This window comes from Orcinus orca, chromosome 21, assembly GCF_937001465.1.
Source record: "Orcinus orca chromosome 21, mOrcOrc1.1, whole genome shotgun sequence".
Taxonomy (NCBI): domain Eukaryota; kingdom Metazoa; phylum Chordata; class Mammalia; order Artiodactyla; family Delphinidae; genus Orcinus; species Orcinus orca.
The window spans coordinates 11,669,536-11,686,034 of NC_064579.1; the positions used below are offsets into that span (position 1 = coordinate 11,669,536).

The 16,499-nt window shown below is 38.3% G+C and overlaps 1 protein-coding gene across 2 annotated transcripts in view; it reads left to right on the forward strand.

Annotated features, from left to right (window-relative positions):
* Window positions 1-16,499, forward strand: part of PPP2CB (protein phosphatase 2 catalytic subunit beta) — a 30,679-nt gene that overhangs the window by 13,200 nt on the left and 980 nt on the right. For both annotated transcript variants that reach the window (XM_049704238.1, XM_049704237.1), the window contains 5 exons: window positions 6,380-6,589; window positions 8,431-8,604; window positions 9,866-9,955; window positions 10,069-10,230; window positions 12,097-12,215. In XM_049704238.1, the coding sequence (XP_049560195.1) occupies window positions 6,380-6,589; window positions 8,431-8,604; window positions 9,866-9,955; window positions 10,069-10,230; window positions 12,097-12,215 (755 nt within the window). The remainder of the gene's footprint in view (window positions 1-6,379; window positions 6,590-8,430; window positions 8,605-9,865; window positions 9,956-10,068; window positions 10,231-12,096; window positions 12,216-16,499) is intronic.

The window sequence follows — 16,499 nt, forward strand, 5'->3', positions numbered from 1 at the left end:
GTTGTGTGGACCTTCTTTTATGAATCACCACCAAACCTGGGGCTGGTCTTGGGGACTCCTGACACACAAGGGTTTTTACACTGAGAATTCCAAGTATCAGATGAACTGTATACTTACTTCTGCCAGTCCAGCACATTCTTTCCTTGAAGGCAAGCCAGAGTGATCTCACAGTAAGATTACTTTACAATAAAGGGTGTTAGCTATAAATCAAGTGTTTAGAAACATCAGGAATCTGTACAGTAAAGATAAAAATATTGGAGGGGGGCTGGCTCTGGCCTGACAAAGTACTTCACTGTTATGTAGATAAAAGCATAGGAAGTATTATGGTAAAGCAAACACACACACACACTGTAAATCACATATCTTAACCCATCCTCATAGTTTTATAAAACCTGTGCTGGGTTAAGATAACCATATATCCTTAAAAGAACAATTGTGGGACTTCCCTGGTGGCGCAGTGGTTAAGAATCCACCTGCCAATGCAGGGGACACAGGTTCAAGCCCTGGTCTGGGAAGATCCCACATGCCGCGGAGCAACTAAGCCCGTGCGCTGCGACTACTGAACCTGTGCTCTAGAGCCCGTGAGCCACAACTACTGAGCCCATGTGCCACAACTACTGAAGCCCACACACCTAGAGCCCGTGCTCTGCAAGAGAAGCCCGCGCACAGCAATGAAGAGTAGCCCCCCGCTCACCGCAACTAGAGAAAGCCTGCCTGCAGCAACGAAGACCCAACGCAGCCAAAAATAAATAAATTTTTTTAATTGAATTGGATAATATTTACATTTGGGGGCTTTTTATTTCTATATTTAAAGTGAGACAGTAATGATAATGTTCGTATATGAAGCAGGTTTCCTTTTTAGAGTTGGAACCATTGGCTGAGTATTTTTTTTTAATTAATAATCACAAAAATAGACATCAGGTCCAATTGAACTCTCTAATGACTTATGCTCTTCAGTTTGATTTTTTTTCTGAACAAAATTGGGAAGCTATCTTATGAATAAACTTGGTAAAAATGCTGTTTCATTTGTGATCTCGGACATTTCTGGCCGTTTGCCAGACCTTTAAGGAGACGCTTGATAATCTCTAAAATTTCCTTCAGTTCTAATCGGAATTACACCTTGCAGCAGCTCTGCCCTCATTCTCGCCCCATCCCAGTGACTGATTGGGCAGCAGGGAGCATGTGTCTCAGCTGACCAGTGAGAATTCTGGGAAAACTTTGTGAGATGGATAGACTAGACTGGCATGTGCCCTTTGGCCTTTTGCCCCTTCTTGCTGAGTAAGATACCAGATGCAGTGCCTACAGATGCATCATCATTTTATGACCATGAGATGGTGATTCTGTTTACTAAGGATGGCAGAGAAGGTGAAGCGAAAGAGTCTGCTGCCCCAGTGGTCCTTGAGAAGCTGCACCAACCCAGCGCTGCCTGTGTCCAGGCTTCTTGTTACATGAGAAAAATAAACCCACAGTTTAGGTCTTCTCTTCCCCCCTGAGAAAAAGATACTTCAGTAACATGATGATAATAAAATAATGTATTTTGCCACACAGCTAAGAATCAACCCTTAGAGAATTTGAATTTGGAAAAGCATAGCTATTTCCATACTACACATGTGGAAGGTAAGACTTCACATTTTAGAGAGACACAGACTCACAGATACCTAGTCTCAGTGAAGAAACTGAAGTGTATATAGGTCTTAGGGTTACACAGTTAGATTTCAAATGGGAGAACTCATTTTTCTGGAAGACTTCTGCACATATCTCATTCTAACTAATTATAGGCAAAGAGAAGAAAACTATGGACTACACTGTTCATAACTCTTGGGAAGTTTACCAGGCTAACTTAAGCAGAAATGTCATTTGCCAGAAGAATGTTTAGTAGCCTAGAATCAGAAGGCAAGCTGGAGAACCAAGCTTGGAAATTTTGCAGAAATTAAAGAGAGATTGGAGCCGCAGTCAAAATCATACCATAGAAACGATTTAGAACGCTGGAGAGAACACCTGTGTGGGAGTAGAACTTGCCATTGTCTCTACTGCTTAGAGTCACTTCAGGTTAAAAGTCTGGGCTAGGTGCATCCAGTTGGCATAGATGAACCTGGAGGTAGACTGACTTTCTTTGTGATTCTAACAGTGTGTATACAGACTTTCGTTGGGATTTTGTTTTATGTATTCTAACATCAGTGTTTTGGATTGGTGTAATAGGACGAAATAGTCACTGAAAGCAAGTTGAGGTGAATGATACATGTCTTTGTAGTAATGTGAACCGACCTACCCTTATCTTTCATCTTACATCTTACATGTAGGTCAACAGAACAGATGCATTAATATAATGATTTCCAAGCTTTTTAGTCTCGTGACCCCTTTTTACTCTTAAAACTTAAGGAGATCAGTATAGTAAGTGAATAAAAGTTTTTCAACAAAACTTCATAGTGTCACTATTACAAGTTTGGGAACTAATAAAGCCATCAATGTAGAAATCTCCCTACCTAGACTTAAAAATTAACTTTTTGATTTAAAATACAGAAAATATAACTTTACATTTTAAGTCAACTGTTATAAAAATAGTTTAAAACCTTCTTTCATTTAACAGTTTAAACAATGAAGGCTAATTCAGAGCTTTATATTCTCAAATGCTTTCATATAAATAGTTTTCTTGGGCCTCTCAAAAATGTGACCTCTTAATTAGGATTGACTGAATCAATTATTTTTGAGGCATATTGTAACTTATTCTACAAATATCTTTATACTACAGATGTCAGTATTATTGTTATCCTGTGTGCTGTAAATATTTCCCCAGGCATTTTTCTTTTATCTCTTTCTGTAAACATAAGTTTTTATTTTGTTTGGTTTGAGCTCATCAAAGCCAGCGTGTTTGAGGTGGAGAGTTTACCTGTTCTTTTTATCTCTGGTGCCTGGCCTATACTAGACACCTGACAGATGTGACATGGATACATGAACCTTGCTCTTCAGGAATACTTTGATATGTCACGTGATTGCGGTGTATGGTGCACATCAGAGCGAATGGCTTATCAGCCTCCTAACTTGTCCTGTGTGGGAACTGTATATTAAGGAATCTGTCCTCTGTTTTTGGTAATACTTCCTTTATTAGGTTCTTTAAGCAGGGTGAGCTTGTTAAAAATTCTTAACGTTACATGACTTGAGGATTGTGTTTTAAATATTTCTGGACAATGTTGGTTATTTGCTCCCATTTGACTTGAAAAACAAATTACTTGATGCTTGCTAAGCAGATGACATAGTGATTTTACTCACTTTTAAGCTTGTTGCCATGACTTTTTCCAGTTAGTTCCATTGCAGGAGGTTATGTTACTCTTGAAAGACCTCTCTGCTACTTGTTTTCTCAATCTTCAGCCATTATACTAGGATCCTTTTAACTTTGGGATTTGGCTTCTATAAATTGGTTTTTGGGTTTTTTCAGAGATTTTTTTCTTTTTTTAATGTGGACCATTACTAAAGTCTTTATTGAATTTGTTACAGTATTGCTTCTGTTCTGTTTTTTATGGTTTTTTGGCCACAAGGCATGTAGGATCTTAGCTCCCCAACCAGGGATTGAACCTGTACCCCCTGCATTGGAAAGGCGAGGTCTTTAACTGCTGGACTGCCAGGGAAGTCCCTATAAATTAGTTTTTATATTAAGGACTTTTTGTCTTTAACCCCAGTTCATTAATGCTTTGGGCTTGACTTGAATGACTCTGCTGTGAAAGTTTGGTCCTGTGATCTGAACCAGCTATTTGAAGAACCTAACATGATCGTGTCTGAAAATTGTTAGAGCAGTTTTCTTGGTGTGGAACTCCTAGACAGTTTTTCTTGTTAAACAGGGGATCTTGTAGTTTTGTGACTTGCCTTTTTCATTTATATACCAGATACCCATTATATCAAATATACTTCTATAACATTCTTAATGTCTACTTAGTATTCCATTCTGTGGATGTTTCATATTTGTTTTCTTAACTATCCAGTGTACATTTATAGTTTCGTTTTTCTTTTTCTTAAAAGCAATCATTCCTTTACTTATATCCATACATATTTATCTGATTTTATTCATAGTGTAGATGCCTAGAAGTGGAGTTGCTTGGTCCAGTGTGTAACCATGTATCAGTTAGTGTTAGGTTTGGTTTGTGTAACAGAAAATCCAAAATAATAAAGGCTGAACCAAGGTTGCAGTTTGTATTTCTCCATGTACAGGAAAATCTGGAGATAGTCAGTCCAGGGGTGGTAACTCCACTGAGGTATCAGGAAACAAGACATCTTGCTGCGTTAGTTTCCTGGGGCTGCTGTAACAAATTACCACTAACTGGGCGGCTTAAAACAACAGACATTTATCCCTCACAGCTCTGGGGGCTGGAAGTCCAAAACCTAGGTGTCAGCAGGGCCACGCACCCTCTGGAGGCTGTAAGAGAGAATCCATTCCTTGCCTCTTCCAGCGTCTGGAGACTGCTGGCACTCCTGGCCACGTCACTTCAATCTGCCTCTCTCTTCACATGGACTTCTCTGTCCGTGTGTCTGTCTCAAAACTCCCTCTCCCTCTCTAATAAGGGTGTATGTAATTACATTTAGGGCCTATTGGGATAATCTAGGATAAGTGCCTCCCCCAAGATGCTTAATCACATCTTTTTCATACGAGGTAATAATATACACAGGTTCTGGTGATCGGGAAGGGAGCATCGCTTTGCAGTGTGTTTTGTCAGCCTGCCACACCTTCCAGCACTCTGCTTGCTCTTCCTAGGGAGCAGCCCCTCTTTGTGGTAGAGGTGGCTCCTGGAGTCCAGCCATCACATATACATTCTAGGAAACAGGATGGAGAGTGATGAAGGGCACATCCCCTTTTTAAGGAAACTTTCTGGTTCCCACATAACACTCCTTACATCACACAGACCAGAACTTAGTCTTACAGCCATTTGTAGTTGCATGAGAGGCTGGTACTATGGACTGAATATTTGTATCTTCTCAAAATTCATAGGTGATGCCTGATCCCCAGTGTGATGGTACTTGGAGGTGGGGCCTTTGGTAGGTAATTAGGTCATGAGGGTAAAGCCCTCATGAATGGAATTAGTGCCCCTTATCAGAAGAGACACTAGAGAGATGACCTCTCTCTCTTAATACCATGTGAAGAAGGCGTACACAGCAAGAAGGCGTCCCTCTGCAAACCAGGATGAGGGTCCTCACCAGGAATCGAATCAACCGGCACCTTGATCTTGGGTTTCTCAATCTTCAGAACTGTGAGGAATAAATTTCTGTTGTTTAAGCCACCTAGTCTGTTATTTGTTACGGCAGCCTGGACTAAGGCAGCTGGGAAATGTAGTTTTTCAGCTCGGAGCATGGCTATCTGATTGAATACAATGAGTTTAATTATTGAGAAGGAAAGGGATAGTGGATATTGAGGTTAGGCAGTCCTTGCCTCAGATCAGTTTACATTTTGGTAGCTTTCCAGATATGTGCATTCCTGCCTATAGGGTATGAGAATAGGCATAGAAATCCCATGCCCCTTAGTTATTACCTCTCGGCCCTAGGCAGCCCTAATCTTCTGTCTCTGTAGATTTGTCTGCTCTAAACAGTTCACGTAAATGGAGCCACACAGTGGATGGCCATTTGTGGCTATCTTCTTTCACCTAGTATGTTTTCAGAGTTATAGCATGTGTCAGGACGCCACTTCTTTTTCTTTGTATTATTAATAGTCCATTGAATGAGTAATGCCATTTTGTCTATTCATTAGTTAATGGACATTTAGGTGGTTTCCACTTTTTGGCTATTGTAATGCTGCCATGAACATGTGTAAACTTAAGTTTTCATTTCTCTTAAGTATGTCTCTAGGGATGGAATTGCTGAATCACATGGTAATTCTATGTTTCACACCTTGAGGAACTGTCAGACTGTTTTCCACAGCAGTTGTACCATTTTAGATTTTCACCAACACTGTGTGAAAGTTCCAATTTCTCCACATCCTCAAAATCACTTGTAATTCTTTTTTATTTAGCCATCCTAGTAGGTGTAAAGTGGAATCTTGTTGTGGTTTTAGTTTTATGATTTTATAATACACATTCAGGTGGTTTTTTCCTCCAGATTTTCTTTTAATAGACAAGAAATGATGCCTTCAGATTTGTGATTGGAGCTTCCCTGGTGGCGCAGTGGTTGAGAGTCCGCCTGCCGATGCAGGGGACACAGGTTCGTGCCCTGGTCCGGGAAGATCCCACATGCCGAGGAGCGGCTGGGCCCATGAGCCATGGCCGCTGAGCCTGCGTGTCCGGAGCCTGTGCTCCGCAACGGGAGAGGCCACAACAGTGAGAGGCCTGCGTACCGGAAAAAAAAAAAAAAAAATTTGTGATAGAAGTTTTTTTTTAATTGTTGATTTCATTTTTTTTAACAGGCTAAGGAAATTTTAACAAAAGAATCAAATGTGCAAGAGGTCCGTTGTCCTGTTACCGTCTGTGGAGATGTGCATGGTCAATTCCATGATCTTATGGAACTCTTTAGAATCGGTGGGAAGTCACCAGATACAAACTATCTATTCATGGGTGACTATGTAGACAGAGGTTATTATTCTGTGGAGACTGTGACTCTTCTTGTGGCATTAAAGGTATGGTTAATGAAGTTTATTTATTTTTTTTTCAAGCTTTAATAGGCAAAAGGCAAGAGTGGCGGCATTGCATATCACATGTTCTAGTTTATGATCCATTCACTTTATAGCCCCTTAAAATAACACTTCATTTTACATCTTTTGAGAGAGAGACATGAAAAAGATACATTAAACCTCTCCTGCCTACTTCTGGTAAATTATTGTTGTAGGTAATCCATAGCTGAAGTCTTGGAATCATTTTTAGTCAACTGATCCCTCATATATAGTCAACTAATAAGTTTTTTAAAAATCCTTGCCTTGCAAAATCTGTTATTCCTGTCTTTCTGTTTTTACTATCATACGGTGTATATCTTCATCGCTTCACACTTTAATTAGTGCAGTAGTGTGGTAGCTAATATTTCTGCCTCCAAGATCTGACCCCTCCAGATCCACCTTGCATACGCTGCCAGATTAAACCTCTCTCATTTAACATTCATCTTGTTACTTCACTGTTCCCAACTCTTCAGTGATTCTGTGTTACCTGCAGAATCGAGCTCACACTCCTTGGCTGGTCCTCTACTGTCTAGCCTGAATTTGCTGCTAGTAGTTGGTAGCATAAACTCTTTGCCTCAGATCAGAGTATTTCAGTGCTCTGGCTATCTCCAAATATTTACCTGATTTCCCCAAACGATTACTCTGTCTCTGATTTCTTACCCCTTCTGCCAAGACTCAGCTCAAGTCCTACTTCTTCCATGAAGCCTTCAACCACCTTAGCTTTACTCCTTCTACTCTAAATTATCGTAAAATGTATTCTCCATCCCTTATTTATGTTACATAGTGGTGTATTGCCTTGTTTCTCATACTTCCTTAAGTGAAATTAGTCCCTAACCAGCAGAATTCATGTATTATATTTGTGTGGACCTGGTACTAGATTTGAACTCTGTGCTTAGTGCTGGACACATAATGGATGCTTAGTGAATACGTGTGAAGTATGCATTTGCAGCTTTTTGGTTTGCAGAATCTGATGCTTTTTTATACTTCTTATCAGACACATTGCTAACCAAAAAGTATGCCATAAAGTATGTCTCTATGTTCTGTTATGGAAAGGAAGCTATATAAATACATTTGAAATCTTGCCCACATTTGGCAGGGCCTGTTTTGGGGTTTTTTTGACATGTCTAAAATTTTTTTTCCCCAAAATTGTCAAATATTTAATTATTTATGAAAATTTTTAACAATACATGTGCATCATAAAAAGTTGGTTTTCAACATAATACTGTAAAATATACAGGTTCTAGGAAGTGAACTAAAGCATAACAAAGATATATAAAAAAAAGTTATTCATTCCCTTCCTACACCTCACCATCTTCATCTCCAGCCTGGCAGGGCCTGTTTTTGTGTTCTGTTGGCAAATACATTCTTCTGTGGGAAATAAAAGGGAGGGGGAAGTTAGTCTGTAGAGAGTTTGTCTTGGGTCCAGATCTCTTCTGTGTCTGTGGAGCATTAAAAAGTCATAGTGTTCTGGAAAGACTAAGAAGACTAGTGATAATTTGAGTATGAAAAAGATATTGGAGACAAAGAGTCAGATACGATTTTATTATAATAAAATAGTTAGCAGTTAATAAGGATTCCAGTGAGGGGAGTATGGATACACAGTATGAAGAAGGATGGCCATAAAAAAATATTTCAAAGGTTAATCAAGAGGACCTGGTGATAAATGAGAAAATTTTTTATTCTGAAAAAATTTACATTTAATGTACTAGCAGACTGAAGGACCATTTAAAGAAATGGGTCAGAGGTTAACGTGCTTAGCATAACACTAGTAAAAATACTTCCATGGGTTTCTTTGCGTTTTCCTTCAGGTGCGTTACCCAGAACGTATTACAATATTGAGAGGAAACCACGAAAGCCGACAAATTACCCAAGTATATGGCTTTTATGATGAATGTCTGCGAAAGTATGGGAATGCCAATGTTTGGAAATACTTTACAGATCTGTTTGACTATCTGCCACTTACAGCTTTAGTAGATGGGCAGGTATGTATGTGGGGACAGATAAAAGTAGGAAAAGATTTTCTGTTAGTAATTTAGGGTCTAGATTGACATGACATTCTTTCTGCATCTCCTCGGCCTTTTCTGCCTCTTTCCCTTATACTTAAAGTTTCAGAACAGGGAACTGGGTAAGTTTTATACACGTTGAGACCAGCAAGTTCTTCCTTTCATCCTCTCCATCTTCCTGCTTCCCTTTCCATCTATTGATATATCTATTTATACACCATGTGTTAAGTGACAGTTTCTGATTCTGAGTAGTAGGACAGATCTACCTCCTTGGGAACTTTCACAGTCTTCTACTAACACTCATAAAATAGAAGTCATTTCTAAATGACCAAGTGGAAGTATAGTGTAAACCAAAACTTCTAGATGTAAGTAAGGGATGAAATGCAAGGAAGTGCATTTATTTATAAATTACATTTAATTCAAAGAATGAAACAGTAAAATAAACTTGGATTAATTAAAAATAAAAGCAGAAATAGATACCAAAACTACATAGTTGATCAGTATGGCCCAAAGCAGTTTTTGAAAAGTCTATTAAAGAAATATAATGGTGAAAACTCATCTAGAGTGCTTCCCTGGTGGCGCAGTGGCTGAGAGTCCGCCTGCCGATGCAGGGGACACGGGTTCGTGCCCCGGTCCGGGAAGATCCCACATGCCGCGGAGCGGCTGGGCCCGTGAGCCACGGCCGCTGAGCCTGCGCGTCCAGAGCCTGTGCTCTGCAACGGGAGAGGCCACAGCAGTGAGAGGCCCGCGTACCGCGAAAAAAATAATAATAATAATAAATAAATAAGTAAATAAATCCAGTATAAACATTGAGAACAAAATAACAAAAATATTTTTGCAAACTCTTAGAAAACTGAAAAACTATTACAACCAATAACAGGAATCAGTAGGGCCTTTGCAGTAAGAGAAATTTAAAATTTTTATATGTCAGCAGTAACCAACAGAAAAGTTAATGGTGGGTCACAAGCACGGAAGTCGCATTCTAGAGAAAGTGGAAATATACTATATAAAATACCTAGGATTATAAAGAAAAAAGAAGTGTATTTTAAATGTTAACAGCTCTCTCTGATCATGCATTTTTTGTTTTTTTCCATTGTGTATTATACATTTTCCACTGTGAATATTATTAAATGCTATTTTGAAAAGCTACTAGGATTGACATTGGTAACCATTATTTACTCTCCATTAACTTTTAGCATTTAATAAAACAAATTCATTTTCTTTTTAAATTCATAAACAGATATTCTGCCTCCATGGTGGCCTCTCCCCATCCATAGATACACTGGATCATATAAGAGCCCTGGATCGTTTACAAGAAGTTCCACATGAGGTAAACTTAGTTTTAATGAAAAAGAAAGCAATATAACCACATTGTGGTAACCCTAGATTAGTTAAATATGAATACTCATAACTTACGTCGCATACTTCCATTTTCTTTGCCAGGGCCCAATGTGTGATCTATTATGGTCAGATCCAGATGATCGTGGTGGGTGGGGTATTTCACCACGCGGCGCTGGCTACACATTTGGACAAGATATTTCTGAAACGTTTAACCATGCCAATGGTCTCACACTGGTTTCTCGTGCTCACCAACTTGTAATGGAGGTATGTCCTTTTCTTATAGGATGATGATCTCTGTTTCAAATAAATGTTTCTCTAATAAAGCTTCATGACTTAGAATGTCAGAAACATTCCTCCCCATTACCTAAATGAAAGGAAAAAAAACTTGGCTGATTTTAGCAAGTAGGGAAAGTACTAGTTGGCCAAAGTGAAATTATATATCACTTTTGTGATTAATTTAGACTTCAAGAAAAATTGCAAAAAAATAGTAACAAAAAATTCCTTTCTGTCCTACACTCAGATTCCTAAAATATAAATATTTTAATATTTGCTTTATCATTCTCTCTCCCTTCCTATTCCCCTTTCCCCTCACACATTACTTTTTTTTTTAGCTGTTTGAACGTCAGCTGAAGGTGAGATCCTCCTTTACATCCAAATTTCCATGTGTGTTTTGTAAAAATAAGGACTTTCTCCTAAATAACCACAGTATAGTTATCAAGGTCAGGAAATTTTCATTGATATAGTACCATTATCTAAGTGCTTTATTCAGGGAATTCCCTGGCGGTCCAGTGGTTAAGACTCTGTGCTTCCACTGCAGGGGGCACAAGTTTGATCCCTGGTCAGGGAACTAAGATCCCACAAGCCTCGCAGCACGGCCAAAAAAATAAAATAATAAAAAAAATTTTTAAGTCTATAAACGCTTTAGTCAAATTTTTATTATCTCACCAATGTCCTCTATAGCAAAAATTTTTTATAGCGAAATTTAATAATGTGTGTGCACCTATAATCTCATCCAGGATCATGCTGTATTCAGTCCCCTCGGATGTGGACATTCCTCAGATTTCCTTTGTTTTGCATAATCTTGACATTTTTGAAGACTACAAGCAATTTTATTTTGTAGAAATAGCCTTCATTTATGGTTTGGCTGGTGTTTCCTTATGATTCGGAATGTGCGCTTTTGGCGGGCGTATCACAGTATGATGATGTGTCCTTCTCGGCACATCGTATCAGGTCATGGGATCTTTCCCAGTGCTGGTGCTATTAACTAACTTGGATCACTTGGTTAAGGTGGTGCCTGCCACATTTCTCTACCATGATGTTACTATTCTTTAAACATTAAAGGAATATAAATAGAATATAATCCTTCCAAACCAGTAGGGAGTAGCTTCAAGATGTTAGAGAAAATTTCACTAACCCAACAGAGGCAGAAGGGGTAACAGCATGGTAATAAAGAACGTAGATTTGTACAGTAAAGATAAACCTCATTATAATCATAAGGAATGGGAATGGATAAAAATTTTTACTTACCTAAAATACTGAGAGTCTCAAATTGGATAAATAATCAAAAAATTCACCCATTATTTGGGATTTATCTAAAACATGATGATACCACAGACTAGAAATAGAGGGATGGAAAATGGTATATTAATACATCAATTAGATAATTATCCAAAATATAGTTAATAATATGAATCAGAAAGGGCTGTAAGACAGTAGTATATTTAGAAATAAAAAGAGGTATTTTGCTGATGAAAAGTGGCCCAGTTATATAGGAGAGAATAATTCTAAATTTTTATTTACCTAGTAATAGAGTCAAAGTATGTAAAGCAAAAATTGACATAATTTATGAGGAAGAATTGAGACATCTTCCATCATTGTGGGAGAAATCTGAATACACATCCTAGCCTCGATCTCAAGCATAGATTAAGCAGAAAAAGTTACTGAGCTCCATAGCTGGATCTCAGTGCAGGTGTACGTATTAAAGATGGACACCACATAAGGTAACACAGAAGACTGCATTTCCACAGAGAATACTCGTGTAACTTTTGAGTTTAGTTTTTCTAAACTTAGCTCTGTCAACATTATGATTTTATGGTGAAATACTGATTTTTTTTTTTTTACATGCTGCAGGGATACAATTGGTGTCACGATCGGAATGTGGTTACCATTTTCAGCGCACCGAATTACTGTTATCGTTGTGGGAACCAGGCTGCTATCATGGAATTAGATGACACTTTGAAGTATTCCTTGTAAGTAACTTTAAATTTTAATTGTATGTAATCACTTTCAGAAGGAAAATTGCAACGTGGATTATTAAAGTTAGAGGTAGAGGAGTTTTGCTTCTGGAATAGCGGAGTGAGGAACATGGCAAACCCTCTCCCCAGTAGGAACAAATACTGGACTGGAAAATGTTATTTTAAACACTTGTTTCAAGTGTTTGGAATTTGTCCTAAATGTATACAGCAAATACAGAAACACTTATTCTGGATCTGCTAACTCTCAGTATAATACCAGAGTCTGTGGAATTTGAGTCACGAGTGTTTCCTCCTGTTTCCAGATCCCCTGTACAGAAACTACACTGCAGTCGTTCTGTCCCGGGTGGGTGTGGTCAAGAAGATGGGGCTTCTCCCCTCCCCCAGTTCCCAGTCCAGGGCTGTTGTTTCTCCCCCCTGGGGGGCAGGTGCCAGCATATCTCACCTGTCCCAGTCCAGGGTTACAGAGGCTCTGCTCCCAGTGGGTGCAGTCGGTCAGGCTGAGACTCCCTTCCCCTCCCTGGCTCCTAGGGTGGAGGCTGTGTTCCAGTCATGTGTGGCAGGCAGAAAATGCTGTCTCCCCAGTTCTTGCCTCAGTGCCTACTCTAGAACAGGGGATGTCACTAAGAAGTGGGCCATCATACCTGCCTGCAACTCCGGAACAGTGGCATAGAAGTTCTGTTCAGAGAGAGATGCAGAACAAAAAGTTCCTTACCTCTGCCTGAGGGGGCTGACCTTACTTAGAACAGAGGGTCAAGAATTGCACGCCTAAGTATTTTGTTGAAGACAGTGGGTATTATGGTGGAGACCAATGAAGAAGGCTCTCATAGCTCCCATGATACTAGTAGCAACAAGCAAAAGAGGAGAGCAAGGAGAACTTTAACAGGTAAAAGCAGGGAAAGAGATAGTGAAGAAGAGCTTTCCTGAGATCATCACAGTCAACTCTGGGAGACAAGATGGCTGTGCACGTACATTAGGCTGTATCCACACAGGAGCAGTCAGACACATCATGGTCAAAATGTTGAGAGTCTAAAAGAAATAATCTTGAAGGCAGTAAGAGAAAAATGACTTACAGGAGGGAACCTCAATTGAATAATCAGCTGACATTTCCTCAGAAAGGCAATGAAACATACTCAAAGTGCTGAAAATAAAAAACCAAGGTCATATCCAGCACAACTTCAGAATGAACACAAAAGAAGGGCATACCCAGATAAACAAAAACTGAGGGAATTCAATGCTGGCAGACTTGCCATACAAGATATGCTAGAGGGAGCACTTCAGGCTGAAAGCAAAGATACCAGAAAGTAAGTCAGCTGCACACACAAGGTAGTAATAGTAGAAGATGGTAGAATTGCACCTTCTTAACTGATTTAAAAACCAGTTGCATGACACAGTAAGGATATATTTGTAGTATAATTGAACTTAAAAGAAACAATATATAGAAATGCAGCCATAGATTTGATAGTAACAGCACAGAGGAGGTGGGTGGGAACAAAGCTGTACTAAAGAAGGAAGTAACACCAGATGGTAACTTGAATTAAAGGAAGAATATGAAGAAAATACAAATGAGAAGGTTATTTAACAAAATCTATAAATATACACTCACTCTCCTTCTCTCTCAGCTTCTTCAGGGTCATAAGAGTATATAAAATAGTAATTATATATTATAGTAATTATATTAAAAAGTGTATATAATAATTTTGGGGGTTTGTAACATATACTGTGTATAACAGCAATACCAAAAACGGGGAATGGAAATGGAAAGGAGCTATATGCTATCTAGGAGTAAATACCTCTTAAATCACTAGAATTTATAAATCTGAAGTAGAATTTCATAAGTTGTATATTCTGAGTTCCAGAGCAACCACTAAAAAAGAAAAATAATGGTAAAGTTATTAAAGGAATTTAAATACTATGTTAGAAAATAATATTTTACTAAAAAAAAGCAGTTAAAGCAGGAACCAATAAACAAAGAAAGGCATGTTTAAAAAAAGAAAAGAAAATGGCAGGTATAAATCCAGTCATGTCAATAACACTGAATGAGTCATCAACACAATGCAATCAAAGGGCAGAAATTATCAAGTTGGTGTTTTTGTTTTTAAATATCTAGCTTTATAATGTCTACAGGAAACATAATTTAGATTCAAAAACAAAAATAGGTTAAAAATAAAATGGTGAGAAAAGATACATCATGCAAATAGTAACCATAAAAGTGCTGGACTGGATATACTAATACCAGACCAAACAGATTTCAAACCAAAAACTGTTACTAGAAATAAAGAAGAACACTTCACAATGATAAAGAGTCAGACTATTAGGAAAATATATCATAAACACTTAACAGTGGAGCCCTAGAATATACGGAGCAGAAATGAACAGAATTGAAGGAAGAAACAAACAAAAATAGTTGGAGACTTTATTATGCCACCTGCAATAACAGAACTAGACAGAAGATCAGCAAGGAAATAGAAGACTTGAAAAACACTACAACTTTACCTAACATCTGCAGAACACTCCACCAGGCAATAGCAGAACACAGAGTTTTCTCAAACGCACATGGAACATTCTCCAACACTGACCATGTGCTTGGCTATAAACCCTAAGCCTTAGAACATTTAAGATTGGAGTCATACAAAGTATGTTCTCCAGACACTGTGGGATGAAATCAGAAATCAATAACAAAAGAAAAACTGGAAAATATACAAATAGGTACAAACTAAGACACTCCTAAATAACCTTTGCGGGGGGGGGGGGTCAAAGAAGAAATCACCAGGGAAATGAGAAGATACTTTGAGATGAGTGAAAATGAAAACACAGTGTACCAAAACCTGTGGGATACAGTGAAAGCAGTGTTTGCAGGGAAATTTATAGCTGTAAATGCCTGTATTAAAAGTCAGATAGAATTAGAAGTTGACAATATATAACCCAGAAGAGGGCTCTCACCAGAACTCACCCATGCTGGCACCCTGATCTCCAACTTCCAGCCTCCATAACCTAACTGTACACCTTTAGGACCTAGAAAAAGAAGAGCAAACTAAACTCAGTGCAAGCATATGGAAGGAAATAAAATTAGCAGTGGAAATAAAATGAAATAGTACAAAAACCGTAGAGAAAACCAACAGAACCAAAAGTTGTTTCTTTTTGACAAAATTGAAAAGCCTTAACTAGACTGGCCAAGAAAAAAAAAGAGTGAAGACTCACATTACCAAAATCCCCACAAGCCTTACTGAAGAAGAATTGTAAGGGAATACAATAACTATATGGCAACAAATTAGGTAACTTGGATAAACTGGACAAATTCATAGAAAGACAAAAAGGAAAACTACCAAAACTGACTCAGAAAATCTGAATAAACCTATAACAAATGAAGAAATTAAATTAATAATTTTAAGACTTCCTACAAAGAAAAGCCCAGGCCCAGTTGGCTTCACTGGTGAATTGACCAAATGTTTAAAAAGGAATTAACACCAGTCCTTCACAAAGACCTACAAAAAACAGAAGAGGAGGGATTACTTCCCAACCAATTCTTTAAAGATTGTATTACCCTAATACCAAAATCAAAGACATTTTAAGAAAACTACAGACCAATACTCTTTATGTGTATAGACACAAAAATCTGCAACAAAATATTAACCAAATCCATAAGTATATAAAAAGAATTATACACGGACCAAGTGGGATTTAGCCTAGGAATGCGAAGTTGGTTCAAAATATGAAAATCAGTTCTTGTAATAAACCATATTAATAAAGGACAAAAACCACATGATCTCATTAAGGCCAGAAAAGGTATTTGTCAAAATCCAGCACCGTTTCACAATAAAAGTATAGTTGACCCTTGAACAACATGGGTTTGAACTGTGTGAGTCCACTTGTATGTGGATTTTTTTTTTTAGTACTCTATAAACACTACAGCACTACAGGGGCTTTGGAACCACAGGTAGGGAGGAACCGCGTATACAGAGGGCTTGGCTTTAAGTTATACTCGGATTTTTAACTGCAGAGGGTTGGGACCCCAACCCCGTGTGGTTGAAGGGTCAGCTGTACTCAACTAGTCAAAGAAGGGAACTTTCTCATCCTGGTAAATGTCATCTACAGAAACGCCACAGCTAATTACATCATTCTTAATAGTGAAAGACTGAATGCTTTTCCTCTAAAATCTAAAACAAGCATGTCTGCTCTCTTTACTTCTATTCAACTGATAGTGATACTACAAACCGTTTATGCCAGACATGAACCAGACATCCTGTCTGCCTAAATCTTCACCGTAGCTCTGTGAGATAG